This window comes from Poecilia formosa, unplaced genomic scaffold, assembly GCF_000485575.1.
Source record: "Poecilia formosa unplaced genomic scaffold, Poecilia_formosa-5.1.2 Scaffold372, whole genome shotgun sequence".
Taxonomy (NCBI): domain Eukaryota; kingdom Metazoa; phylum Chordata; class Actinopteri; order Cyprinodontiformes; family Poeciliidae; genus Poecilia; species Poecilia formosa.
The window spans coordinates 372,066-398,816 of NW_006800311.1; the positions used below are offsets into that span (position 1 = coordinate 372,066).

The following is a 26,751-nucleotide window of genomic DNA, read 5'->3' on the forward strand; positions in this document are numbered from 1 at the left end:
TTTCTCTTTGCCGCACACCTTCCACTGCATGATTATCGATACTCCAGCACGCAGCTAGAGCCACCAGCTGGACAAAAATTGGACTGTCGCTCTGGATAGACGGGACAACTGAGGGAACTTTGGGTGCAGAGGAGAATCGCTGAGAAGCTATTACAGTAATGTGTTTCCTGCCGTCTCTGAGGACTCCTCTGTCATTAGACTTCCAAAAGCTTCAATTAGAATCATCAAAGGCAATTAAGCTATCCACTGATAAGAATAAAAGAATGTTGTTGTTTTTTTTTTTCCAATCCCTGCTCTTCCTCTGTCGTTTTATCCCTTTATCCCTCTTCTGTTCCACTCTCTGCCCTCTGCCTTACCCACCTCTGGGGCTGAGAGCTCTCCCTAATCCCCCTCTCTTATTATCAGGTCATTGCTTGCCCCCCCCCTTGCCTCCATCTACATCCTCCTCCTCCTCTGGGTACAGATGCAACTCCATGTTGGCTTGAGTATCACCTCTTCACTGGGTCGTCGCAACATTCATCAAGGAAGCGCTCCCTTTTCTTTTCTCCATGCAATACGAGGCGATAATGCTCCACCAGCAGGACCCACGTGTCCACACGTTCTTGTGTGCAGGGCTGGAATGCCGGCCTCAGATTGGGAGAGTTGATGAATCGCCCGTGTCGTTGAAAAGGCAATCCCCCTCCCTCCTCAGTATGCAACCTTGTCTGTGTGCCGCTTCCACCTCGGCTTCTGCTGATATTAAAAGGCTCTGCTGGCTCACATTAAGGGCTGCCGGTGACGCTCGCACACGCGCACGCACGCGCGCCCACGCAAACATTAGGGGTGGTTTTTCAGCAATGAGTGCAGATTAGGTGTGGTGGAAACATCAGTCAGCTTGCAGCCAGGAGGAGCGGGGACAGCGAGAGGAAAAAAGACAAAAGTCAAGAAGAGAATTTAAACCAGCTGCCGCTGACATCCTTTCCCCGTCTCTGCGGAGCTTCTGCCTTCTGAGCTCTAAATTAGTTTTAGGAGTAGAGGAAGCTCAGGCAGTCAGTTGCCTGTCATTTTAGAACACTGCATGTTCTGTTGGGAAGCATAGATAATGCCAAGGGGTGTGAAGCAAGCATGAAGATGCTCTCACAAACTCCAAAATAACGCTAGGTCTCAGTGCCTTGCGAAAGCATTCGCAGACCTTGAACTTTTCCGCATTTTGTCTCCTTATAATAGTGAACATTGCTGTATTTTATTGGAAATTTGCATGAAATGCTTATGAAATACATCCCCCTAATTTTTCTTTCACAACATTCCTCTCACTGGATATTGAGACTGTGGCAAGATTTTCAAATTTTACCAGGGACTCTCAGCTGAATTTAGGTTAAGGATTTGACTGGGCCACACCACCTCATGAAAATGCTTTCCATTGTGACTTGTGGTGTATTTCTAGGGTGGCTCTCTTCATAAAAAGTGAACCTCTGACTGAGACTCAAGTTTCTTACAGCCTTTAAACGGGATTACTCCAAGAACTGCCATGAGTTCAGCGCCTTCATTTTTCTCATCATATTTGCCTGCTTAGGAAAAGCTTCATCTCAGTATGATGCTGCCATCACCATGTTTACCTGCAGGCATGGTGTTTACACAGTTGACTTTAGTCTGACCAGATCAATCTTTGAGTGATTACCTATGTGGCTTTTGGAAAACAAGACTTTTTAAGGCCACATTTATGGAGTTCACAAATAAAAGTTGTGCTATCAACAGATGTTCCCACCTGACTTTTGAAGGCAATTTGTTACACTGGGTTTTATTTAAGGGTATCAGATTAAAGAGGGGTGAATATAAATATATGCCACATTTTCCCTTTTCATAAATTTTAACAGTAAAATATTTAGCTGAAGTTGATGTTTGTAGGTGTCTGGAAAACGAGTCGTTTCTCAATCACAATTAGCAGAAACCGCAGGTGAACCCAGCTTTCTGTGTGCCGGTTGCAATGGCTGCTGGAAAAAACAAGTGTTTTGTTGTTGGCTTGCAATTCATAAACAACTTGCTGTTTCTGATTGTTGTGCTGGAGGCTTCACTTCTGCTCCTGGATCCGACTCAGGGTCAAAGATGCTATTAAGGTTGTGCTGTGGTGGCGCAGGGGTTAAGCACAACTCATGTATGGAGGCCTTAGTCCTTGATGCAGCTGTCTCAGGTTCAATTCACAGCCTGGCAACTTTTGCCGCATGTCTTTCCCCATCTCTCATTACCAACTTTCCTGTCAATTAACTATCAAATAAAGGCCACTAGAGCCAGTAAAACCTTAAAAAAGAAAAAAATATGCTATGAAGTGCAAATGTACATGTTGAGTGGGCGTGGCCAGCAGCAGCTTGCTTGAATTTAAAGTGACAGGAGGCCCCAAAAACAGCTAATTCTGAAAGGCACAATTAAAATTGTATTATCCGAGAATGATTTTATGAAAACGTTACAATGAACATGTTCTGTGTCACTCGGCGACCTGCTCTAACTAGTTCAAGGAAGCATAATAAAGCTTGTAATTGTAACATCGGAAAGGTCCTAGTGGCATGAATGCTTTTCCAAAGCGCTGTCAATACAAGGTTTCACTTCGTAATCAAACCAGGGAAAGCTTGGATTAATTCGATGCAACTTTTTCAGCAGAAAATATGCAGGATTTTATTTATTTTTTTATTTTTTTATGCATGGCTAAAGATAACATCCCGCAGATAAACACATTCACATATAAACTCGCGATGCCCCCACATCGCATTGACGACGCACATGTCATCTGGCAATAAAAGCCGGGTTCGACCGTGAGGTGGTCAATTACTCGTCCCGCTCCTATTTGTGAATGCTGCCTTTTATTGAGCTTGGGCGGATGCCTGCTGTTGATTAAACCGGCCCAGTCTTACAGCTGCTGGAAACCGGGCCAGCCGAGGGAGCCGCATACATTCCTGGTGCCTAACTGCAACAAAACTCACACCTCTATTTGAGATTGAGATTAATTTTCTGCACCATGTGGCTTGTCTTCCCTCTTTAGCATGCTGCCTTCTTATTATGGGAACATCTGCTCCATGATGATGATGTAAATGAATTTGGATGTAGATTATTTTATACCCTGCTGAAAATGAGCAGCCTTCACCAGAGGGAAAGGTTTCTTACTTTTTTTTATAATTATGTCTTAATTCAAGCGCACAGTTTCTATCTGGATTTTTTTTTTTTTTTTTTTTTAAATTTGCATTCTCCCTGTGAGGCTCCTAGCTGTCAGGTATTGTTAACTGTCGACATGCACTTTTTGCAACAGATAATTAGGGCTTACGTTCTAGCAGCGTCCTCACCTCCATTGATTTGTGGAATCTCCATCTTTTCCCACCTCCCCACCCCACCCCTCTTTCTCTCTCTCTCTCTTCCCGTCGGGCTCAGCCTCTCCCTTCCTTTAGGAGCGAAAAGCTCCACTCATCTGTTTTCTCTGTATGAATTTCCAGCCACGCATTAGTCTCCCTGACATGTTCAAGCGATGCTTTATTTAGCTTGTCGGATTCTGCAAATAAACGCAATCTCAGGGTTTATGGAAAAATGGATAAAAATTAGATTGTAAGGTATTGATCTGGATTGTGAGTAGTTGGTGGGGGTGTTTCTTATGTGTGTGTGTGAGTGTGTGTGAGTGAGAAGGAAGGCAAAGGGGGAGGTGGGATGGGGGTGTTAGTGGGCAGCTCTCATCTGTGTGAGGAGGAGGAAAGGAGGGGAGGGAAGGAGGGGATGGGGGCAGAAATGAAGCTGTAATTCAGGGCTATTGAACCCCCTGCCACTGGCGGCATCGATCGCCAAGCAGCGCTTATGAGATCACACCTGAGCACGGGAGACTGCAGAGGGGAGGGAAGGACAGGGAGCGAAGAGAGGGGGAGGGAGGAGGGGGAGAGAAACAGAAGGTTGTGATATGATCAGCTCCTTACCCCGCCGTCTGAGGGCCTGTTAAGGTGTTAACATCAAGCCTCAGAGCCAATTACCTAACCCTGCAACTACCCTACCCACTCACCTCCCGGCACACACAGCGCTGTGACACAAGCCGCGGAGACGGGGCAACCGGGCGCTGACTTTTCAGCTTCCAGGACGACTGGACTGCTCTGATTTCTCAATTATCCTCCCACCTTCTCCGTACGCACCCAATATTCACCCTCTCTATGCCTCCCTCTCCAGTCCCCCCACTTCCCCCCTCAACACCCTGGCTTTATTTCCTTCCCTTCCTTCCCCCCTTCCCACCCTCACCTCTTCGTACGCACTCCCCCTGCGGCTCTGTGGGTTATTATAGTGAAATATGAAGCGATGTGGATTCTAGGCTTCATGAAATTTCCATGAGCATTGATCTGATCTGATGTGGGTGATTGCTAGGTGAATCCCTCCAGTCCAGGGCTGTTGCTCATCTATTCATTTATTTATGGCAGTTATGTTTTACTGGCTTTGATTTGCTCTTCTGGAGAGCGACAGCTAAGGATTATAAATATACCTGTATGGGAGAGTGGGAGCTTTGAATCCCGGAGTGCAGAAGCCCACCACTCCTTTTTTTTTTCTTTCAAGCAAAGGAGTTGTTGTTTTTTTTTCCCTCTAGCACTAACTTCTGCTGCAAAATGTAAGATATTGAACGTAGATCTTACATTCATCTTTGCAAGATTATCACTGAAAAGTTAATTAATTTCATTGTCCAAAAAAACAAACACAAAAGAAATCTTTCACCTATCCAACCGGATCGACTGAGAACCAATTCTCATTAACATTAAAGAGCTGGAAAAGAACAATATTACACCATACTATACAACAAAAGAGAGAAAAATTTTAGACTATTAACACCAGAAAAGACGAAAGTAAATAGCAAATATAGTCACATAATAAAACCAAGCCGCTGAACAAAAGGTGCAGCTTTGTTGGGCAATTTTTATCAAAGAATTTTTAAGAGGGGGAAGTGAAGAAGAGTGACCAAATGAAACTTAAACATCAACTATTCTTATTGGTATTAAGTCATTACTGTACATATGAAGGAGTTTTCTTAGTGAGAGTTTCGTGGTATAGGAAGAAACCAGTGATTTTTTTTTTTTCCTGTGAAAAGTCACAAAGCGGGAGGCCGTATGATAAATAACTTCAAGTTTGTGAAGGATATGTTTTACAGGAGACTTGTAGACAGCAACATTTTGATTTTAATCAGAAGTTATTCAGGAGAATATGTCAATAAAGGCTTGCTACAGTAAAGACATGAACATTTTCCCAACCATTTTCAAGGAGAGCGTAAAGTGAAACTAGTTTCTTCAGCAATACCTTTTTAAGGGATGCCTTCCTTATGAGGGGTGCTTACAAAATGCTGGCTGGACAACGGTCAAGTCAGCAGTGTTTTCCCTTTCTGTGCATATCATGAAATATACGTATTAAAACTCATTTTTATTTACCTTATGTGATCTTCAAATATTTTGAGGAATTCAATTTTTGGCCATCAAAATGAACAGAAATAGTAGCTTGATCTGAATCACTTTCTGTGCAACAAATTACTAAAAGGCTACCACTCTTTGAACTGGATTCCTGAGAAAAATGAACTTTTCAAAGATATTCTAATTCATGCAGATGCACCTGTAAGGGCATAAAAAAGGCAACAAATAATCCCTAAAGAGATGGAGCAAAAGTAGTTAGCGAAGTGCTTCGTCTCCCCCGCCCTCACACACACACACACACACACACACACACGCACACACACACACACACACACACCTCCTCTGGTTTATGGCCCTTGAAAACGAGCAGAGACAATATAGTTTCCTCTCTCAATTACCAAAATTGTGTCTTTATTTGTAATAGGGGTATCCTGTATGTCCTAGGGTTTTTTATGCTATTGTTCACTCGAGGCTCATTTGGCACATTGAGCAGAACTGATAAAAAATTCATCATAAAAACAAAAGCCTTTGAGACGAAACAGAGGATTTTGCCGGAACAATCCCCCCCCCACACACACACTCTTTTCTCCTCCGACTCTGGTGGGTCCTAATCCAGGGAAAATCCTCCTTTAGGCTTTGCGGAGATCAGACAATGGGGGAAGTAATGTCAAATATTTGTCCCCGGCAATAATTCACGCCGTATTTGTTGCATGCGATCGTGTCATTGTGTTTTGTTTCATCCGTCGGATCATGCAGCCTCTAATGTGCGTCCTTCTTGGGAAGTTGAGCCTGCCCCTGGCACCGGGACTTTTGCTCTTTCTTCCCTCTGGCGTCTTTGCTTCTAGCTATTCACCTTTCCTTTCATTCACTCTTATGGATTACTGGGAGCAGTCCACAGGGAGAGCTGTCCAAATATGTTTGTGTTGCCAAAGGAGAGCATCACCTACTCTGGCTCCTGTCTTTGGTTCAAGAGTGTGTGTGTGTGTGCGTGTGCACGTGTATGTGTGTGTGTGTGGTTGCGTGTATAGGAGTGAAGCAATGGTGAAATCACTAGAGGTCCAGCAGGACAGCTTGTACTCATACCCTCTGGGGGCCTTTTTTTTTTTTTTTTCTTGGGGCCGCCTAGTCAGCCTGGCTGCTCAGATGTGAGGCGAGTGAGGCATCAGCCCTCAGGAAACATCCAAGCTGCGACCCACAGGGAAAACAGACGGATGGGACAAACGCACCAAGGCAATTCCCAGCGAATAATAGTAGCTTTTCTTTGTCTCCTGGCACAAATACGAGCCCGAGCGCACTCGGGCGACTGAGACGCAGCAACCTCGAAGGGAGGGACGCTCCCCTGAAAAGTAGACAAGACCTCACGTTGACTTCCAAGGCGGCTCAGGAGAGAGCTAAGACTGTTCGGAAGCACAGGGAGACAGGGAGAAAGGCAGAGACAGTACATTAGGAATGAATTATGTGGAGAGAGCACTTATCCAGCAGCAGTCCTCCTCTGAAGTGTTTGTACTGTATGCCTCAGATCTTCATTGTATTTATTCTAATGTTTAAATATTCATGGTAAATCTTCTCATATTCAATTACCGTTGCACGACCACAGCATGCAGAGAGAGTGCTTTCTCCCTGCCGTCAGGATGAGCTCACTCTGTGTGTGTTGTGTGTGTGTGTGTGTGTGTGTGTGTGTGTGTGTGTGTGAGTGTGTGTGCATGTGTTTAGCTTGTTCCCCGGAGCGATCAAGCCTTTGTTATATTGGAACCAAGCTCTGTAATTGCTTATATTAGTCGCTGATCAACGCAAGACCTCAAGATTCACACACACACACNAGGGGCTCAGACAATCCAAGAGTACTCCCAGGAGCGGCTGGTAAGATATGAAGTTTCATTTCATTAACCCCCCTCCCTTCTGCCCTCTCTGTAGTTGATCACTCCCCACGCCATCCGTGTGCAGACCCCGCCCAGGCACATCCCAGGGGTGGTGGAAGTCACGCTGTCCTACAAATCGAAACAGTTCTGCAAAGGCACACCTGGACGCTTCATCTACACAGGTACCACTGATGCACTAACAACAATGACACCAGGCCGCAGCGCAATAACGCGGTCGACCAACGCCGCATCCTGCCTGCATCTGGGATTTAACTCGTGGCGGAACGACGAGGCGCAATCAGATAAACCGTGTTCCCACGCGGGCTTATTTTAGACACACTCCTTTTGGCCGTATCTGCTGAAACTGTCGAGGTTGTGCATTTTATGTGCTTTCGCCGTGCTGAGAAGAAAAACATGCACGCTAGACAATTCAAAGTTCAATAAGGCGACTCGATAATTCAGTGAAAAGAAAAAAGCCTGCTGATCTGACGAGAAAAGGAATTTTCCCTCTTTTATGAAGCAAGCGAAGGTCAGGGGGGAGGTTTAACCTTTTGATTAGTGGGATTATCAAGAATTAACCCCCGTCGAAGACGGGATTCAGAAAAAACGGAAGCAGTTTCACGCCGTTTTTTTTTTTTTTTTTTATCGGCAGGGGTGCAAAAAGCTTTGGTGTTGCGTTGAAAAATGTAGCAGTGCGGTGAGAGAGCGGCGGGAAGGAGCGAATGTGAAGCAGTGATTAACCAGTGCGAGGCCGCAGGTCCTCTGGGGAGCCCGCGAATCACATAAATCTGTCTGTAATCTCAACCACTGATAGACTTAGGCACTAAGCCCCAACTGGAATTGCCAACATCTGACAAAATCATAACTGAGCGAGAGCGTGCGAGTCGCCATGCATTTCTCTACATCTTGTGTCCTAATTACAGAGGAAAAAAAACACTATCTATCCACAACCATCAGTCACAGCTACGTGGATTTATGGTAAAGGCTGCAATCGGACGCTCTGCTGTCTTTGCACATATGTACTCGAGGCACACGCGTGCTGAAAAGTAACTGCATTACTAAGAAGGGAGGGCGGGAGGGGCAGATGGGTGTGCAGCCTTTGCCATGCCAGAGCTGTCCAACACCTCACAGGCTGCCAAACACACAGAGCTGTGTGGGTATACAGGAAGTGCATACAGGAGTGTCTGTGTGCGCCTTCGGCCTTTTGGTGCACCAGTCATGTGGGACTCATAAATGCCAGAGATTATCCAATCACAATTTTGTGACCAATTTCCGATCTCTTTTTTCTTTTAAAGCTTTGACCCTTCTGTACAGTTTATTTTTTTCTTTTTGCAGATACTTGTCTTTAAGAATTACAATATAGGCGTTTAAAAGAGGGTTTTTTTTTTTCTCTAGCCCTCCTCCCATAAATCTAGTGTGGAGGCGACAAAGTGTGTGAAAGAGCCGCCATTGTAAAAAAAAAAAAAAAAAAGTGGGGGGGTTTACTATTGTTTTAAAACAAAGGCAAATGATTTATGGCGTTGACATTTTAAACTGTCTTTATCGGCTCATATTAGGGGTTACTGCAGTTAGCATCGGACCATTACTAAATAAGGATCTTAAGTGTTTATTTTCTAGAAAACGTAGATTATTGCCTCAACTTCCAAAAGAGTGTAATAACATTTACAAATCTATAGACTTGTGTCTATATATCCCGTAGAAGATTAGGTTTCCTTTTTCATCTCTGTTCTTTGACTGGCTTTTTTTTAAACAGCTCAATGACAGTGAAAACACTGTCAAACCTCTGTGTCAGCATTCATATTAAAGAGTGTGCTTCTCAGAAGTGCAACCTGGCACATACGCTCTATTCACTGAATCATAGACATCAGATTTTTGGGCATTGACCAGCCGGTCACCGGTTTTTGATCAACAGCAAGTTCCTTGGTCCATCTCCAAAACGGACAAATCCTGCATTCTTCTCGCCATCTTCAGTCCAATCACAACGTCACGTTCAGTTTTTCGAAAAACATTGAGCGAATTCATCTTTCTCCCTCATTTTGCTCGCTCTCGCCACCCTCTTGGCCGCCACAGAGGTGCACAGAGGACTCTCAACAGGTGAGAGGCTGCAAGGTTATCCGCCTGGAGCCTAGCACGGACGCCACAGAGCTGCTTGCCAAGCAACAACATCTTCACAAGGGCACAGTCAACCGTGGCGAGGCACAGATCCCAGCCTGACTTTTTTTTTTTTTTTCTCACACTTCCTTTTTAGCCACTGCTGCGCATCCTCAGCGGGTATTTGTACCTTTCTCTCTCCCAAGCTTCTGTATTGTTCCACTTCCCGCGAGGGGGAGAAGGAGCCTGTTCTCGTTTAGCGTCGCGAGCGAGAGCCAGAAATGGTCGACGGGGTGAGAGAAACAAAAAAAAAAAAAAAAAAAATTGATGCGAGAGAAGGAGGAGAGGAGAAGCGGACGACAGAGAGAGAGGAGGATTACCGTGGGCTACGTTACCCTCCTGGGTCTGTTTGGCACCAGTTTGAGCCCAGTTGCCAGTGGGTACTAATCATAGAGGATTGGCAGCGCCGTGTGGCAGCTGGCAGCCACGGCGCACACATAAACACACATCAACACACATCAACGCAGCCCAGCAGCGTCAGACTCGCATGCACTCGTATATTCCATGTGCGCGCACGCGTGTGCACGCTCCGAATTACATTGGGGACAGCTGGCATTGCTAATCAACTTCTGCTGAGGAGAGGAAAGCGAGCAGCTCACAGACCTAATTAAGTCAACACATACCCAATACTGCTGCTACTGCTGCTTTGCAAACATGCTACCCTCATAACCCCTTTCTTTGTGTTTTCTCTTTGCCGCACACCTTCCACTGCATGATTATCGATACTCCAGCACGCAGCTAGAGCCACCAGCTGGACAAAAATTGGACTGTCGCTCTGGATAGACGGGACAACTGAGGGAACTTTGGGTGCAGAGGAGAATCGCTGAGAAGCTATTACAGTAATGTGTTTCCTGCCGTCTCTGAGGACTCCTCTGTCATTAGACTTCCAAAAGCTTCAATTAGAATCATCAAAGGCAATTAAGCTATCCACTGATAAGAATAAAAGAATGTTGTTGTTTTTTTTTTTCCAATCCCTGCTCTTCCTCTGTCGTTTTATCCCTTTATCCCTCTTCTGTTCCACTCTCTGCCCTCTGCCTTACCCACCTCTGGGGCTGAGAGCTCTCCCTAATCCCCCTCTCTTATTATCAGGTCATTGCTTGCCCCCCCCCTTGCCTCCATCTACATCCTCCTCCTCCTCTGGGTACAGATGCAACTCCATGTTGGCTTGAGTATCACCTCTTCACTGGGTCGTCGCAACATTCATCAAGGAAGCGCTCCCTTTTCTTTTCTCCATGCAATACGAGGCGATAATGCTCCACCAGCAGGACCCACGTGTCCACACGTTCTTGTGTGCAGGGCTGGAATGCCGGCCTCAGATTGGGAGAGTTGATGAATCGCCCGTGTCGTTGAAAAGGCAATCCCCCTCCCTCCTCAGTATGCAACCTTGTCTGTGTGCCGCTTCCACCTCGGCTTCTGCTGATATTAAAAGGCTCTGCTGGCTCACATTAAGGGCTGCCGGTGACGCTCGCACACGCGCACGCACGCGCGCCCACGCAAACATTAGGGGTGGTTTTTCAGCAATGAGTGCAGATTAGGTGTGGTGGAAACATCAGTCAGCTTGCAGCCAGGAGGAGCGGGGACAGCGAGAGGAAAAAAGACAAAAGTCAAGAAGAGAATTTAAACCAGCTGCCGCTGACATCCTTTCCCCGTCTCTGCGGAGCTTCTGCCTTCTGAGCTCTAAATTAGTTTTAGGAGTAGAGGAAGCTCAGGCAGTCAGTTGCCTGTCATTTTAGAACACTGCATGTTCTGTTGGGAAGCATAGATAATGCCAAGGGGTGTGAAGCAAGCATGAAGATGCTCTCACAAACTCCAAAATAACGCTAGGTCTCAGTGCCTTGCGAAAGCATTCGCAGACCTTGAACTTTTCCGCATTTTGTCTCCTTATAATAGTGAACATTGCTGTATTTTATTGGAAATTTGCATGAAATGCTTATGAAATACATCCCCCTAATTTTTCTTTCACAACATTCCTCTCACTGGATATTGAGACTGTGGCAAGATTTTCAAATTTTACCAGGGACTCTCAGCTGAATTTAGGTTAAGGATTTGACTGGGCCACACCACCTCATGAAAATGCTTTCCATTGTGACTTGTGGTGTATTTCTAGGGTGGCTCTCTTCATAAAAAGTGAACCTCTGACTGAGACTCAAGTTTCTTACAGCCTTTAAACGGGATTACTCCAAGAACTGCCATGAGTTCAGCGCCTTCATTTTTCTCATCATATTTGCCTGCTTAGGAAAAGCTTCATCTCAGTATGATGCTGCCATCACCATGTTTACCTGCAGGCATGGTGTTTACACAGTTGACTTTAGTCTGACCAGATCAATCTTTGAGTGATTACCTATGTGGCTTTTGGAAAACAAGACTTTTTAAGGCCACATTTATGGAGTTCACAAATAAAAGTTGTGCTATCAACAGATGTTCCCACCTGACTTTTGAAGGCAATTTGTTACACTGGGTTTTATTTAAGGGTATCAGATTAAAGAGGGGTGAATATAAATATATGCCACATTTTCCCTTTTCATAAATTTTAACAGTAAAATATTTAGCTGAAGTTGATGTTTGTAGGTGTCTGGAAAACGAGTCGTTTCTCAATCACAATTAGCAGAAACCGCAGGTGAACCCAGCTTTCTGTGTGCCGGTTGCAATGGCTGCTGGAAAAAACAAGTGTTTTGTTGTTGGCTTGCAATTCATAAACAACTTGCTGTTTCTGATTGTTGTGCTGGAGGCTTCACTTCTGCTCCTGGATCCGACTCAGGGTCAAAGATGCTATTAAGGTTGTGCTGTGGTGGCGCAGGGGTTAAGCACAACTCATGTATGGAGGCCTTAGTCCTTGATGCAGCTGTCTCAGGTTCAATTCACAGCCTGGCAACTTTTGCCGCATGTCTTTCCCCATCTCTCATTACCAACTTTCCTGTCAATTAACTATCAAATAAAGGCCACTAGAGCCAGTAAAACCTTAAAAAAGAAAAAAATATGCTATGAAGTGCAAATGTACATGTTGAGTGGGCGTGGCCAGCAGCAGCTTGCTTGAATTTAAAGTGACAGGAGGCCCCAAAAACAGCTAATTCTGAAAGGCACAATTAAAATTGTATTATCCGAGAATGATTTTATGAAAACGTTACAATGAACATGTTCTGTGTCACTCGGCGACCTGCTCTAACTAGTTCAAGGAAGCATAATAAAGCTTGTAATTGTAACATCGGAAAGGTCCTAGTGGCATGAATGCTTTTCCAAAGCGCTGTCAATACAAGGTTTCACTTCGTAATCAAACCAGGGAAAGCTTGGATTAATTCGATGCAACTTTTTCAGCAGAAAATATGCAGGATTTTATTTATTTTTTTATTTTTTTATGCATGGCTAAAGATAACATCCCGCAGATAAACACATTCACATATAAACTCGCGATGCCCCCACATCGCATTGACGACGCACATGTCATCTGGCAATAAAAGCCGGGTTCGACCGTGAGGTGGTCAATTACTCGTCCCGCTCCTATTTGTGAATGCTGCCTTTTATTGAGCTTGGGCGGATGCCTGCTGTTGATTAAACCGGCCCAGTCTTACAGCTGCTGGAAACCGGGCCAGCCGAGGGAGCCGCATACATTCCTGGTGCCTAACTGCAACAAAACTCACACCTCTATTTGAGATTGAGATTAATTTTCTGCACCATGTGGCTTGTCTTCCCTCTTTAGCATGCTGCCTTCTTATTATGGGAACATCTGCTCCATGATGATGATGTAAATGAATTTGGATGTAGATTATTTTATACCCTGCTGAAAATGAGCAGCCTTCACCAGAGGGAAAGGTTTCTTACTTTTTTTTATAATTATGTCTTAATTCAAGCGCACAGTTTCTATCTGGATTTTTTTTTTTTTTTTTTTTTAAATTTGCATTCTCCCTGTGAGGCTCCTAGCTGTCAGGTATTGTTAACTGTCGACATGCACTTTTTGCAACAGATAATTAGGGCTTACGTTCTAGCAGCGTCCTCACCTCCATTGATTTGTGGAATCTCCATCTTTTCCCACCTCCCCACCCCACCCCTCTTTCTCTCTCTCTCTCTTCCCGTCGGGCTCAGCCTCTCCCTTCCTTTAGGAGCGAAAAGCTCCACTCATCTGTTTTCTCTGTATGAATTTCCAGCCACGCATTAGTCTCCCTGACATGTTCAAGCGATGCTTTATTTAGCTTGTCGGATTCTGCAAATAAACGCAATCTCAGGGTTTATGGAAAAATGGATAAAAATTAGATTGTAAGGTATTGATCTGGATTGTGAGTAGTTGGTGGGGGTGTTTCTTATGTGTGTGTGTGAGTGTGTGTGAGTGAGAAGGAAGGCAAAGGGGGAGGTGGGATGGGGGTGTTAGTGGGCAGCTCTCATCTGTGTGAGGAGGAGGAAAGGAGGGGAGGGAAGGAGGGGATGGGGGCAGAAATGAAGCTGTAATTCAGGGCTATTGAACCCCCTGCCACTGGCGGCATCGATCGCCAAGCAGCGCTTATGAGATCACACCTGAGCACGGGAGACTGCAGAGGGGAGGGAAGGACAGGGAGCGAAGAGAGGGGGAGGGAGGAGGGGGAGAGAAACAGAAGGTTGTGATATGATCAGCTCCTTACCCCGCCGTCTGAGGGCCTGTTAAGGTGTTAACATCAAGCCTCAGAGCCAATTACCTAACCCTGCAACTACCCTACCCACTCACCTCCCGGCACACACAGCGCTGTGACACAAGCCGCGGAGACGGGGCAACCGGGCGCTGACTTTTCAGCTTCCAGGACGACTGGACTGCTCTGATTTCTCAATTATCCTCCCACCTTCTCCGTACGCACCCAATATTCACCCTCTCTATGCCTCCCTCTCCAGTCCCCCCACTTCCCCCCTCAACACCCTGGCTTTATTTCCTTCCCTTCCTTCCCCCCTTCCCACCCTCACCTCTTCGTACGCACTCCCCCTGCGGCTCTGTGGGTTATTATAGTGAAATATGAAGCGATGTGGATTCTAGGCTTCATGAAATTTCCATGAGCATTGATCTGATCTGATGTGGGTGATTGCTAGGTGAATCCCTCCAGTCCAGGGCTGTTGCTCATCTATTCATTTATTTATGGCAGTTATGTTTTACTGGCTTTGATTTGCTCTTCTGGAGAGCGACAGCTAAGGATTATAAATATACCTGTATGGGAGAGTGGGAGCTTTGAATCCCGGAGTGCAGAAGCCCACCACTCCTTTTTTTTTTCTTTCAAGCAAAGGAGTTGTTGTTTTTTTTTCCCTCTAGCACTAACTTCTGCTGCAAAATGTAAGATATTGAACGTAGATCTTACATTCATCTTTGCAAGATTATCACTGAAAAGTTAATTAATTTCATTGTCCAAAAAAACAAACACAAAAGAAATCTTTCACCTATCCAACCGGATCGACTGAGAACCAATTCTCATTAACATTAAAGAGCTGGAAAAGAACAATATTACACCATACTATACAACAAAAGAGAGAAAAATTTTAGACTATTAACACCAGAAAAGACGAAAGTAAATAGCAAATATAGTCACATAATAAAACCAAGCCGCTGAACAAAAGGTGCAGCTTTGTTGGGCAATTTTTATCAAAGAATTTTTAAGAGGGGGAAGTGAAGAAGAGTGACCAAATGAAACTTAAACATCAACTATTCTTATTGGTATTAAGTCATTACTGTACATATGAAGGAGTTTTCTTAGTGAGAGTTTCGTGGTATAGGAAGAAACCAGTGATTTTTTTTTTTTCCTGTGAAAAGTCACAAAGCGGGAGGCCGTATGATAAATAACTTCAAGTTTGTGAAGGATATGTTTTACAGGAGACTTGTAGACAGCAACATTTTGATTTTAATCAGAAGTTATTCAGGAGAATATGTCAATAAAGGCTTGCTACAGTAAAGACATGAACATTTTCCCAACCATTTTCAAGGAGAGCGTAAAGTGAAACTAGTTTCTTCAGCAATACCTTTTTAAGGGATGCCTTCCTTATGAGGGGTGCTTACAAAATGCTGGCTGGACAACGGTCAAGTCAGCAGTGTTTTCCCTTTCTGTGCATTTCATGAAATATACGTATTAAAACTCATTTTTATTTACCTTATGTGATCTTCAAATATTTTGAGGAATTCAATTTTTGGCCATCAAAATGAACAGAAATAGTAGCTTGATCTGAATCACTTTCTGTGCAACAAATTACTAAAAGGCTACCACTCTTTGAACTGGATTCCTGAGAAAAATGAACTTTTCAAAGATATTCTAATTCATGCAGATGCACCTGTAAGGGCATAAAAAAGGCAACAAATAATCCCTAAAGAGATGGAGCAAAAGTAGTTAGCGAAGTGCTTCGTCTCCCCCGCCCTCACACACACACACACACACACACACACACGCACACACACACACACACACACACCTCCTCTGGTTTATGGCCCTTGAAAACGAGCAGAGACAATATAGTTTCCTCTCTCAATTACCAAAATTGTGTCTTTATTTGTAATAGGGGTATCCTGTATGTCCTAGGGTTTTTTATGCTATTGTTCACTCGAGGCTCATTTGGCACATTGAGCAGAACTGATAAAAAATTCATCATAAAAACAAAAGCCTTTGAGACGAAACAGAGGATTTTGCCGGAACCATCCCCCCCCCCACACACACACTCTTTTCTCCTCCGACTCTGGTGGGTCCTAATCCAGGGAAAATCCTCCTTTAGGCTTTGCGGAGATCAGACAATGGGGGAAGTAATGTCAAATATTTGTCCCCGGCAATAATTCACGCCGTATTTGTTGCATGCGATCGTGTCATTGTGTTTTGTTTCATCCGTCGGATCATGCAGCCTCTAATGTGCGTCCTTCTTGGGAAGTTGAGCCTGCCCCTGGCACCGGGACTTTTGCTCTTTCTTCCCTCTGGCGTCTTTGCTTCTAGCTATTCACCTTTCCTTTCATTCACTCTTATGGATTACTGGGAGCAGTCCACAGGGAGAGCTGTCCAAATATGTTTGTGTTGCCAAAGGAGAGCATCACCTACTCTGGCTCCTGTCTTTGGTTCAAGAGTGTGTGTGTGTGTGCGTGTGCACGTGTATGTGTGTGTGTGTGGTTGCGTGTATAGGAGTGAAGCAATGGTGAAATCACTAGAGGTCCAGCAGGACAGCTTGTACTCATACCCTCTGGGGGCCTTTTTTTTTTTTTTTTCTTGGGGCCGCCTAGTCAGCCTGGCTGCTCAGATGTGAGGCGAGTGAGGCATCAGCCCTCAGGAAACATCCAAGCTGCGACCCACAGGGAAAACAGACGGATGGGACAAACGCACCAAGGCAATTCCCAGCGAATAATAGTAGCTTTTCTTTGTCTCCTGGCACAAATACGAGCCCGAGCGCACTCGGGCGACTGAGACGCAGCAACCTCGAAGGGAGGGACGCTCCCCTGAAAAGTAGACAAGACCTCACGTTGACTTCCAAGGCGGCTCAGGAGAGAGCTAAGACTGTTCGGAAGCACAGGGAGACAGGGAGAAAGGCAGAGACAGTACATTAGGAATGAATTATGTGGAGAGAGCACTTATCCAGCAGCAGTCCTCCTCTGAAGTGTTTGTACTGTATGCCTCAGATCTTCATTGTATTTATTCTAATGTTTAAATATTCATGGTAAATCTTCTCATATTCAATTACCGTTGCACGACCACAGCATGCAGAGAGAGTGCTTTCTCCCTGCCGTCAGGATGAGCTCACTCTGTGTGTGTTGTGTGTGTGTGTGTGTGTGTGTGTGTGTGTGTGTGTGTGAGTGTGTGTGCATGTGTTTAGCTTGTTCCCCGGAGCGATCAAGCCTTTGTTATATTGGAACCAAGCTCTGTAATTGCTTATATTAGTCGCTGATCAACGCAAGACCTCAAGATTCACACACACACACACACACACACACACAGACAGTCATGCACACAAATGTATTCACCCCCGCATGATTCCTGACAGTCTTTTTATTAACCACCAAAGCAGGAGACAGAGAGAGATTCATTACATCACAGGCTAACAAAGACACACACCAGAGCTTGCGGAGAATACCTACGTTTGTGCCACGTTTGGTTTCACGTTCTCGCTCGATTAAGTCAGGTGTCCGGGACGCATCCTGTCATGTTTCTCGGCTAAACCTTGTGTGTTTTTTCTTATCAAGACTCATAGACTTAAAGCTTTATTTATGTATTGTTGTTTTGTTTTTTTTTGTTTGTTTGTTTTTTTTATTTCAGCACTAAACGAGCCAACAATAGACTACGGCTTCCAGAGATTACAGAAGGTCATCCCCAGACACCCTGGAGACCAGGAGCGATTACCCAAGGTACGGCGCCTCTGCACTCTTCTCGTGTTACCGTCCTTCCACTGCTTGCCCAGTGAAATGATTCCACAGGAGTTTGACGTGGTATAACTGGAAGACATGAGATGTATTGAAAACGTCTTGAGTTTCATAGAAATAGCAAAGGGCGGTGTGTCCTCACGCGCAGTTAGTTCTTTGGAGACAGTCGAACATGCATGACAGACTACAGAATGCACGAGGTGACATGGAGCAATTCCTTTCATAACTGTTCTTATCCCTTGAAGTTTTTATTTTATTGGGATTTTCTGTGATAGAAAAACACAGTTGTGCACGAGGAGTTAAGGTTGCACAGAAATCTAAAATTTAAAAAGCTTGGCATGCTTTTTGTTCAGACCACTTCACCCTCACACCTGTTAATAAGCCACCCTTTGGAACATTTGGATATTTAAAGTCCCACCAATTTGTAATTTATTGTCAGTTTAAATTCTATTGTTAAATCTCAGTGATTCTGAGAATATTAGTGATCAAACTCTTCCCTCAGTTCAAAATGTGACTGCTGGGTCAATTGGTCATTGTGCGTAGTTGTTTGTCCTGTATTGCTCAGTGTTGTCCTGTGATGAACTGGCCACTTAATTGAGATTTAACATCACCTCTCGCCTGGTGGCCACTTGAGATAGGAGCCAGCAACCCCACAATAAAAAAGTGTGATTAGAACGGTCCAATCAAAGTCCAGACTTAAGTCAAATGGCGACCAATCTGACTGAGTTTAAAGAGTGAGCAAAAATGTCAACTGTGATTTCAGAGAAAGGTGTTTCAGTCGAGGTCATATCTTATGCCATATTTTTTAAAGATTTTGATTGTTTGTTTTTTTGAAAACTATGTACCATTTTCCTTCAACTTCACATCTGTGAACCACTTAGTGTTAGTCTGTAATATAAAATGGAAATAACTTCTAACAGGACAAAATGCAAAAAGTTAAACAGCTCTGAATGCTTTTGCCGGGGACTGTTTATGGAGATTTTCCGCAGACGGAGATAATTAACAGGAACAACAAACAAAAAGCAGCTCCATTTATTCTTCCACCGAGTGTAAGGTCATTTAGACTGGCAAAGAGGGGTAGGTGAGGGGAGGAAAAGAGGAATAGAGGGAAGAAAGGAGGCTGAGGCAGAAGCAGGTTAGGTGATCCATCATAGCTGTCCAGTCCTACCTCCTGCTGGGTCAGTGGATCGAAGTCAACCCCGGGTGGACTTTATTACTTCCAGCACACATCCACAAGAGCAGCGCACACTAAAAGAAGTCCACACGCGCACATGTGCACCGGGTGGAGGGAAGTGGCCAGGAGGTAGGGATGAAGAGCTCAGGTAGATGCAAGAGGGAAGATAAAGAACTCCTTGCTGATCCTGGCGGAGTGTCTGGTGGATGCGCGACTTGTCCCGTTGAATTCGGGTCTTTAGCCTATCAACCCCCCGTATCTCTCTAAATGTCTTTGTATCCATCCATCCGTCTCCTCTTCCCACTCCGTCTCGTTCTCCCTCACTTGGTGGTGTCTCTTTCCTTTCTAAATGAACAGCGGTAGCTGGCAGGCCCGCTTGTTCATTTCAGAGCTATTGATTTGCGCCTTTATTGAGGTAATAACACTTTGTTGACCACACTTCTCCCAATTGTTGGCCTCAATCATCTCAGTTGGGCAGGAGAGGGGAACATGCAGGCAACTTCTGGATCTACATACAGTCACATTGTCTCGACAAAGTATTCATAGAAGTTGAAAATTTGCACATTTGTCCGATTAAAGCTATTAAAAGGTTTGTTCATTCTTGTGCACAATAGTTTGCACTCAATCTGATTGAAAAGACGGGGTCTTAAAAGATCAGTTTTCAAGTTTTTTCACAAATTCTCAAGTGCCTTTAGGTTTGGACTTAAACTGAGTCATTCATATACTTTGATCTAAACTGTCCCATTGTTTAACGCATCACAATCAGGTGAATCTTAGAAGCAATTATTGCAATACATTTTATTTAGGAGTGTAACTTTTACTTTGAAAAACCAGGATGTATTATTTCACTTAAACTTCATAGGTATAAGTAATGTCGTATCAGGTGTGAGTAATTTTTCAAGGCACGGTTTCTTTGTCAAACCTCCTTTGTCAGTTTGTAAAGGGATGAAGAAGCTTACTCTGAGCATGTTAAAAGGGGAGCAAGCAACCAGACACCTCACACACACACATACATGCAGTGGTGTTTTCATATCTTGGGGGGACTTTACATTGACTTCCATTCATTTTCTACAGCTTAACTTTTACCCTATACTTACCCATCACATGCCTAACCCTAACCAAAAGTCAATTCACACCGTAGCCCTAAACTTAACCCCAAAATAGCTTTTCCCCTCATGGGGACCAAGAAAATGTCCCCACAAAGAGCAATAGTCCCCACAACCCCACATTGTAGACAGAAATAGGTCCCCACAAGAATATAAAAACCAGGTTCAGACACGCACACTCTGCTGTAGGTAATAGCCAGACTGTGAGAGCGACTAGGTAGCTGGACTGCATGGAGTTCAGCAGAAGCTGTGGGCGTCTGGGTGTTGCTAATGAGTGACCGGCCCTCCAGACGGGGGCCAGGCTCTGCTCTGGATCAGGTTCCCCTTCCTGTTGACGTCTCTGTGGGCCTGACTTTACGGGAAGAGACCCTTGCGCCCAGGAAATGGTCTCCCCTTACAGCGGCAGAGCTAACCACATTTATCTGTTTATCAGAACGACTCTGGAGCTCGGCCTAATCGCGTTTAGCCACTGGACAGATCCCCGGCTAACGAGAGGCTGATGGGCACAGACGGGGCGCAGGACCACGAGAGAGTGATTAATAGAAGAGGGAGACGAAAGAAAGTAGTTTGGAGACACAGGTGGGGAAGGGAGGGCGCGGGGGGGACGTGGGGGGGTGAATGCGCAGACGTTAAGTGACCGAGCGCTCACGTGTCCTCCCGGAACACTGTTAACACTCCAGCTGCAGATCTGGTTGGGTCCTAATGCCTCACACTTCCCTCATTTCCCCCCTCTTCTTCCCCTCTGCCTCATCCCTCTCTTTCCCCTCCATCCGTCCATCTACCTATCTAGCAATCCCTGGGAGGCGTGTGGCGTGGAGGAAAAGCAGAGAGAAAGGAAAGGCGAAGAGCGGCGCATACATACTAAAGAACCACTTACCTTCCTAGGGCCTCTACATCTCTCAATCACCTGAAGCAGGCCTCCTCTCTGGTCTCCCCCTCCTCCCCCTCCCCGCCTCCCCCCCCAAGATAGTGCTAGTAATGGGAGGTTAACACAGAGGCAGCGCTCCCATTATTGAGTGAATTTAGCACCTCGGACAGCGCTCTACAATCTTTATTGCTTTGCTGACCCTCTCGTCATGTCTCGGGCGTGCTCGACAGCTTCCACATGTGTGCGGCTGCGCGTATGCGTGTGTGTGTGCGTGTGTGTGTGTGGGGGGAAGTGGTGGGTGGAGGGGAGGGGGAGTTTGATATGAGGTCTGATTGAAAGGCGGTGTGTCACGGAACAGAGAGCACACATGCTTCGGGGCTTGTTCACAGCGAGGGATACACTCAGGAGAGTATAACGCACAGCGTGTGTGTGGAAAAGAAAGAGGGAGAGAAAGAAACTAGAGGGAGGCAGGGAGGGCGGGGGCTGCAATTTTCTGGTTGTCGCACCTCCAGCATATATCCTGGCCCCGGCACATTAACTTTTAAAAAGGGTTTTGTAGGGCTGTAGGTGTCTCCATCACATGCACACACATATATAACGACTGCCTGGAGTCACACACTCATCCACTCAGGGAGGGGAAAGGAATAGAGACGGAGAGAAGAGAGAGGGGGTCGGCGGCGGCAGCGGTGGTGGGGGGGGAGCGGTAACACTGCGTTAGGATAAATGTTTGATGTGGGAAATTCCGCTCGGCGGTTTTCACCTGAGCAATGATGTTCTACATTTATCACACAAAGTGGATGTGGGGGCCATTCACTCGGATCATTACCGGGGTTAATACAGGCCAGGAGACGAGAGTGTTGCCACTGACTGGGGGTGGTTGTGTAGCCGTCAACCTGATGATATGTTGTGTTAAATGAAATTGATGCGTGATCATGCGCACCGGAGTCACGATCCATCAGTGACAAGAAATAAAAAAGAAAAAAGGAGGGAAGTAGATGCAGAAGATGGTTGACTGATAGAGAGATATAGGCTCATGTTTTATTCACTGATAACAGTATCTTCCCTCTCCTCTCCCAAACTGCCCTGGCTGGTAACAAAGTGCTGGGATAGGCCCATTTCTCTTCCTCACCCTGCCTCTGTCTGCTTCTCCCCCCCCTCCTCTCTTTGCCACTCTGTTCTGCATTCACAGCATAATGTAAGAAGTGAAACGTAATAAAAGTGACTGAACTCTTTGAGCCGTCACGCTCCTGATCAATCCCCTTCCCCTCTCTCTCTCTCTGTTTCTCTCTGTCTCTCTCTATTTGTTTGCATGTAGGAGGTGATTTTAAAGAGAGCCGCCGACCTGGTGGAAGCCTTGTACGGGATGCCTCACAATAACCAGGTGACACAACCACACTTACACAAAAACACAAGAATCTCACGATAACCTAAAGGAGGCGTGTCGTGGTTTCATGGCATTCTTTTATTTACGCATAAAATTGAAATACAATATGATCTAATTACTTTTAGCATAAAAGTGGATGGTGCTCGTTCAGCTTCCTTGACATGACTTCCCATCTTTTCCGCAACTGTAAATATTTCCTGATAGGCTCGTTTGTTTGTCTTGGAAGCATGGAAAGGTTTGGTTGCCTTCCGCAGCCAGCTGAGTGAAAGTGGGGGGAAAGGCAGCGCTGCGTTACTCTTTACTCCATACAGCCAAAGAAAATGCCGGTCCCTTCCTCACTTTAATGGTTCATTAAAAGAACCTTAAACTGCAGGAATGTTGATTTTCACACAGTTTCTCTTGTTTAATTTCCTGTGAATCAGATACCAAAGAAAGTTTCGAAGAGATTTAGGGTTAGCAGAGAGAAATGCTAACCCACTCCTCCCCTCCCCCACTTGTTTCTTTGCTCTCTCTGATGGAGAGTCATGGCCTGGACTACTAAGAGTGAACGACTTGCCACTCCAATGCTATAAAGCAGACAACTGCAGGCTAGTTACCTACACATATATCCTGACTAAACTACCAACTACCATTTTCTACGCAGCTGGAAGGCAGATTGTTCTCCACACCAAACACTTTAGTGGATTTTTCCACTGGAGTGGAAAATATGCACTGACTTATTTTTGCTTAAGTCAGTGCATAGAAAACAAAGAGTGAAAGAAATATTGTAGGTATTGGCATTAGAACTGTAATGCCAATACCAGAAATAGAAATTGTTGTTGCTTTGCATTTTCAATAATTCCAAAGAGCTTCTTCTGCCCTCCGTCTTCATCTGGAAACATCTGCAGCTACGAGGCAAACAAGGGAGGTCAGCTGCCTATATCATAGACCGTAGCTTGTATCATGTGAGGTGAGAATGGGGGAGAATGGATGCTAATTATGGAAGAGTAGATGGCTGTGTTTTGCGTTAATGCTGTGATATAGTGAGATTGTTATCGTACTGTGATAACAAGACTGGTGTCTCACGCTAGATGTGGTGCAAATGGGAGTATCTCATCTCTTTTATCACAGACTAGGAGAAAAGCTGAAGAAGTAAAGTGAAAACTAACTTTAGATGGTAGACAGGAGTGATGAAATATGAACTTTACAAAACTGGGAGGAAAAGTCATGTTTTTTGTTGCTTTTAAGAAAGACAAATTATTGCGCTAATATAATGAAATTGTGAAAAGGTTGTCTTTTTTTTGTTTGTTTGCTTGTTTGTTTTGATACTTTGAAAATGCCATGCCGTATGAGGGCTCCATAAAAACAATCTGATTTTTTGCTGATTTAAAATGCATGGACAGAAACAGACAGCAGATTCCATATTGACGTAAAGGACCGTTAAATATGAACAAGAATCAAGCTAAAATACAAAAGCATGTGGCAAAAACTAGATATGATGTTGCAGCTTCGCTTGGATTTGTGGGAAAACATTTGAAGCTGTTGCCAATTTGAAACTCAGAAAGCTCAGAGAAACTCAAGAGCTAATGACAGTAAAATCACAACAAGCCTAAACAAATAACATTGAATATTAATGAACAAAAGACTTCTGGAAGAATTTCCATTGGTCAAATAAAACTAATGTTGATGTATGACTGACGGTTCTGTGATTAGAGAAGTAGAAACTCAAAATATCAGCACAAATATCCCTTATTAGCCTTTAAGCACGGTGATGAATGTGTGATGATTTGGGTTTATTTCACTGTATACCAAAGTATTCTAAAGTCAAAAGTAAAGTTTGTGGGTTTTTTGAAATAGATGATGTGTGATTTATTTTATTTTTTTTTTTACATTTGAGATTAGATTATAAACATTTTACATACTGGCAAAAACTGATTCATTTCTATTACGCGCTGAGATTTAAGACTGTATAATTAAAAGAGGGCGCACTTTCTAATTACCACTGTAATAATTGTCTAATTCCTTTCCTATTAGTAACCAGAGCTGGTTTGTTTTTCTTCCTGCTGGTTAGGAGATGATTCTAAAACGAGCGGCGGACATCGCAGAGGCCCTCTACACGACAGTGCCACGGGGGCACAACCAGCTCGCCAGTCTGGGCAGCAGCTCCGTTCACGCCGGCATGATGGCCGTAAACTCCTTCACCGGGTCGGAGGTGGCACAAACGGCCAATCAGGGTGAGCGGAGCGCAGCGAGAAATGGTTAAAGCCTGACACGGAGGGAAAAGTGACAGGAGTCTAATTTATTTTCCTCTTTCTGAGGCGGATAGTAAAAATGAGTAGTGCAATGGAAATTTTATTTTTCATGTGGGAAATATAGCGGGGGGTTGATTTAAGAGCGTGGAGCATCGAAGAAAACCTTTAAAATGCGGGACAGGAGAAGGAGAGCGGGGATGGCGGGCGGCAGTGGAAACGACGGGGTGGGGAGGGGGGACTTGAAAGGAGCAAAGGATGGCTGTGAAAGAGTGAGGAATGGAGAAAAAGAGAGTCATGGATGGAGTACGATAGAGAAAAATGAGTGGGCCCTTAGGGTGTGTATATCAGACTGGGGTCGGCCCTTGTCTGACAGAGAGAGATGTGGGTGCAGTCAGTGGTGATTCATCACGTGTATCAGGGGAGCGAGAGGAGAGCGGATGGACCTGCCTCTGGATCGCGTCTCAATAATTCCAAAGAGCTTCTTCTGCCCTCCGTCTTCATCTGGAAACATCTGCAGCTACGAGGCAAACAAGGGAGGTCAGCTGCCTATATCATAGACCGTAGCTTGTATCATGTGAGGTGAGAATGGGGGAGAATGGATGCTAATTATGGAAGAGTAGTGCGCTGGAGAAAAAAAAAAAAAAGACAACGGTAATAAAAGAGAAAAAAGAAAAATACTTTCACTTCCAGCTGTTTTTCCTCCAGCGTCAGCACGTTGAACCTGAGAAGTCTATTTATCGTCTTCCTTACTACACTGTCCACCTTGTCCTCACTCCTTCAAGAGAAGGAGCTCTTCAACCTATCAGAAATACAGGCTTCATTCTTTATAAATTACAGCAAGGCTGTGGAAGCACTTCAGTGTTAATTGCCTTGTCAATGCATCTAAAACTGGAGGGGAGCCAGTGGGGTTAAAGGCCTCTTGTTTCAGTTGTCGGATCTCTAATATCATTCTTCTTCCACTCTGTTCATTGCTTTCGTGCTTTGCCATATGTTGTGTAAGAGTTTTTTTCTTTTTTTAAGAAATCTTGTTGGCTCATATTGCTGCATCCATCAGTCTTGTACGGAGTTGAGAACTTGGCAGGCTTGCATGAAATCTTTCTCTATTTTCCCTCCATCTGCTTTACCATCTAACACAAATCTTTCTGTCTTTCCTTTTTTTTTTTCTCCCTGTCCATAGGTTTCAGTAGAAGTACAAGCAGTGTGTCCCCTCATGGTTATGTCCCCAGCTCCACTCCTCAGCAGGGCAGCTACAGCTCTGTCTCCACTAGCATGAATGGCTACGCTAATTCTGGCATGGCAACCCTGGGCACTTCACCCAACTTCCTCAATGGATCAGCAGGCAACTCGCCCTATGCTAGTGAGTAAATGCATCACATCTTTCAATCTACAGAGGTGGGAAAAGACTGACCTCCCCCCCAAAAAAAAGATTATTGAGGCATAAACTTCAGTAATTATTTTTAAAAATGAAAATAAACCATCCTGGTCATGATTAGACTGCTAACTAGTTAAGTCTCGGTGAAAATGTCATAGGTAAAAAATAATCCTGGATAAGCCCCCAGATCTGTAGCAAAAACAAACAAAAAAAACTGCAATACAAAAAATATATAAAGATAAGAAAAGAAAAGGAGCAAAAGAAAAGGAAAGAAACAAGAATCCAAAATGGTTGTCTGGTTGAAATCCAAACCCGACTCCCAAAATTGTTGTGGCAGAAAGATTAGCATTGAGATGGGAAAACAAATCTCGTATTTTAGTATGACATAAACAGAAGAGAAACTGAAGAAAAATTAAGAGTGACCATGTTTGTACAGCTACTTGTAGGCCTCTGGACTCCCAAAATTGTTGCGCAAGAAGCTTCATTAATGCAACAGAAAGACAAACTTGCCCGATTTTAAGTATTTACTAAAGAAAGCAGTGAAGAGAAAAAAAATATTTCCATATCCAGCATGACCTTCTGCCCCCTTTTAATTCTCAATCATTTCCACTTCTTATTAAAAATTAAGAATCAAGATGTTATTGTTATTATTATTCTCATTGTGGTTTCTACCCAATCAGTCATTTCCAACGTAACAGAATACGTTTTTGAGACAGACTGAGAAACAAAAGTGAGATCAAGAGTTGACTCTGAAGTATTACAGTTCAGCTGGGTCATCTGTTTCTTTAAGGGCAGAGTCAAACACAAATCCCTGCTTTATTGGCCAGGAGAGCATATCACCTAGCACCCCCCTTCCAAATACACACACACACACATATATCCGGCCCACTTCTGTG

At 44.5% G+C, this 26,751-nt stretch overlaps 1 protein-coding gene across 1 annotated transcript in view; it reads left to right on the top strand.

The window, feature by feature from the left end:
• The window catches only part of ebf1a (EBF transcription factor 1a), an 84,966-nt gene that overhangs the window by 52,826 nt on the left and 5,389 nt on the right, over nucleotides 1-26,751 (top strand). The window contains exons 11-14 of the mRNA XM_007575208.2: nucleotides 17,617-17,705; nucleotides 22,184-22,249; nucleotides 24,303-24,465; nucleotides 25,661-25,840. Coding sequence (XP_007575270.1) covers nucleotides 17,617-17,705; nucleotides 22,184-22,249; nucleotides 24,303-24,465; nucleotides 25,661-25,840 — 498 coding nt within the window. The remainder of the gene's footprint in view (nucleotides 1-17,616; nucleotides 17,706-22,183; nucleotides 22,250-24,302; nucleotides 24,466-25,660; nucleotides 25,841-26,751) is intronic.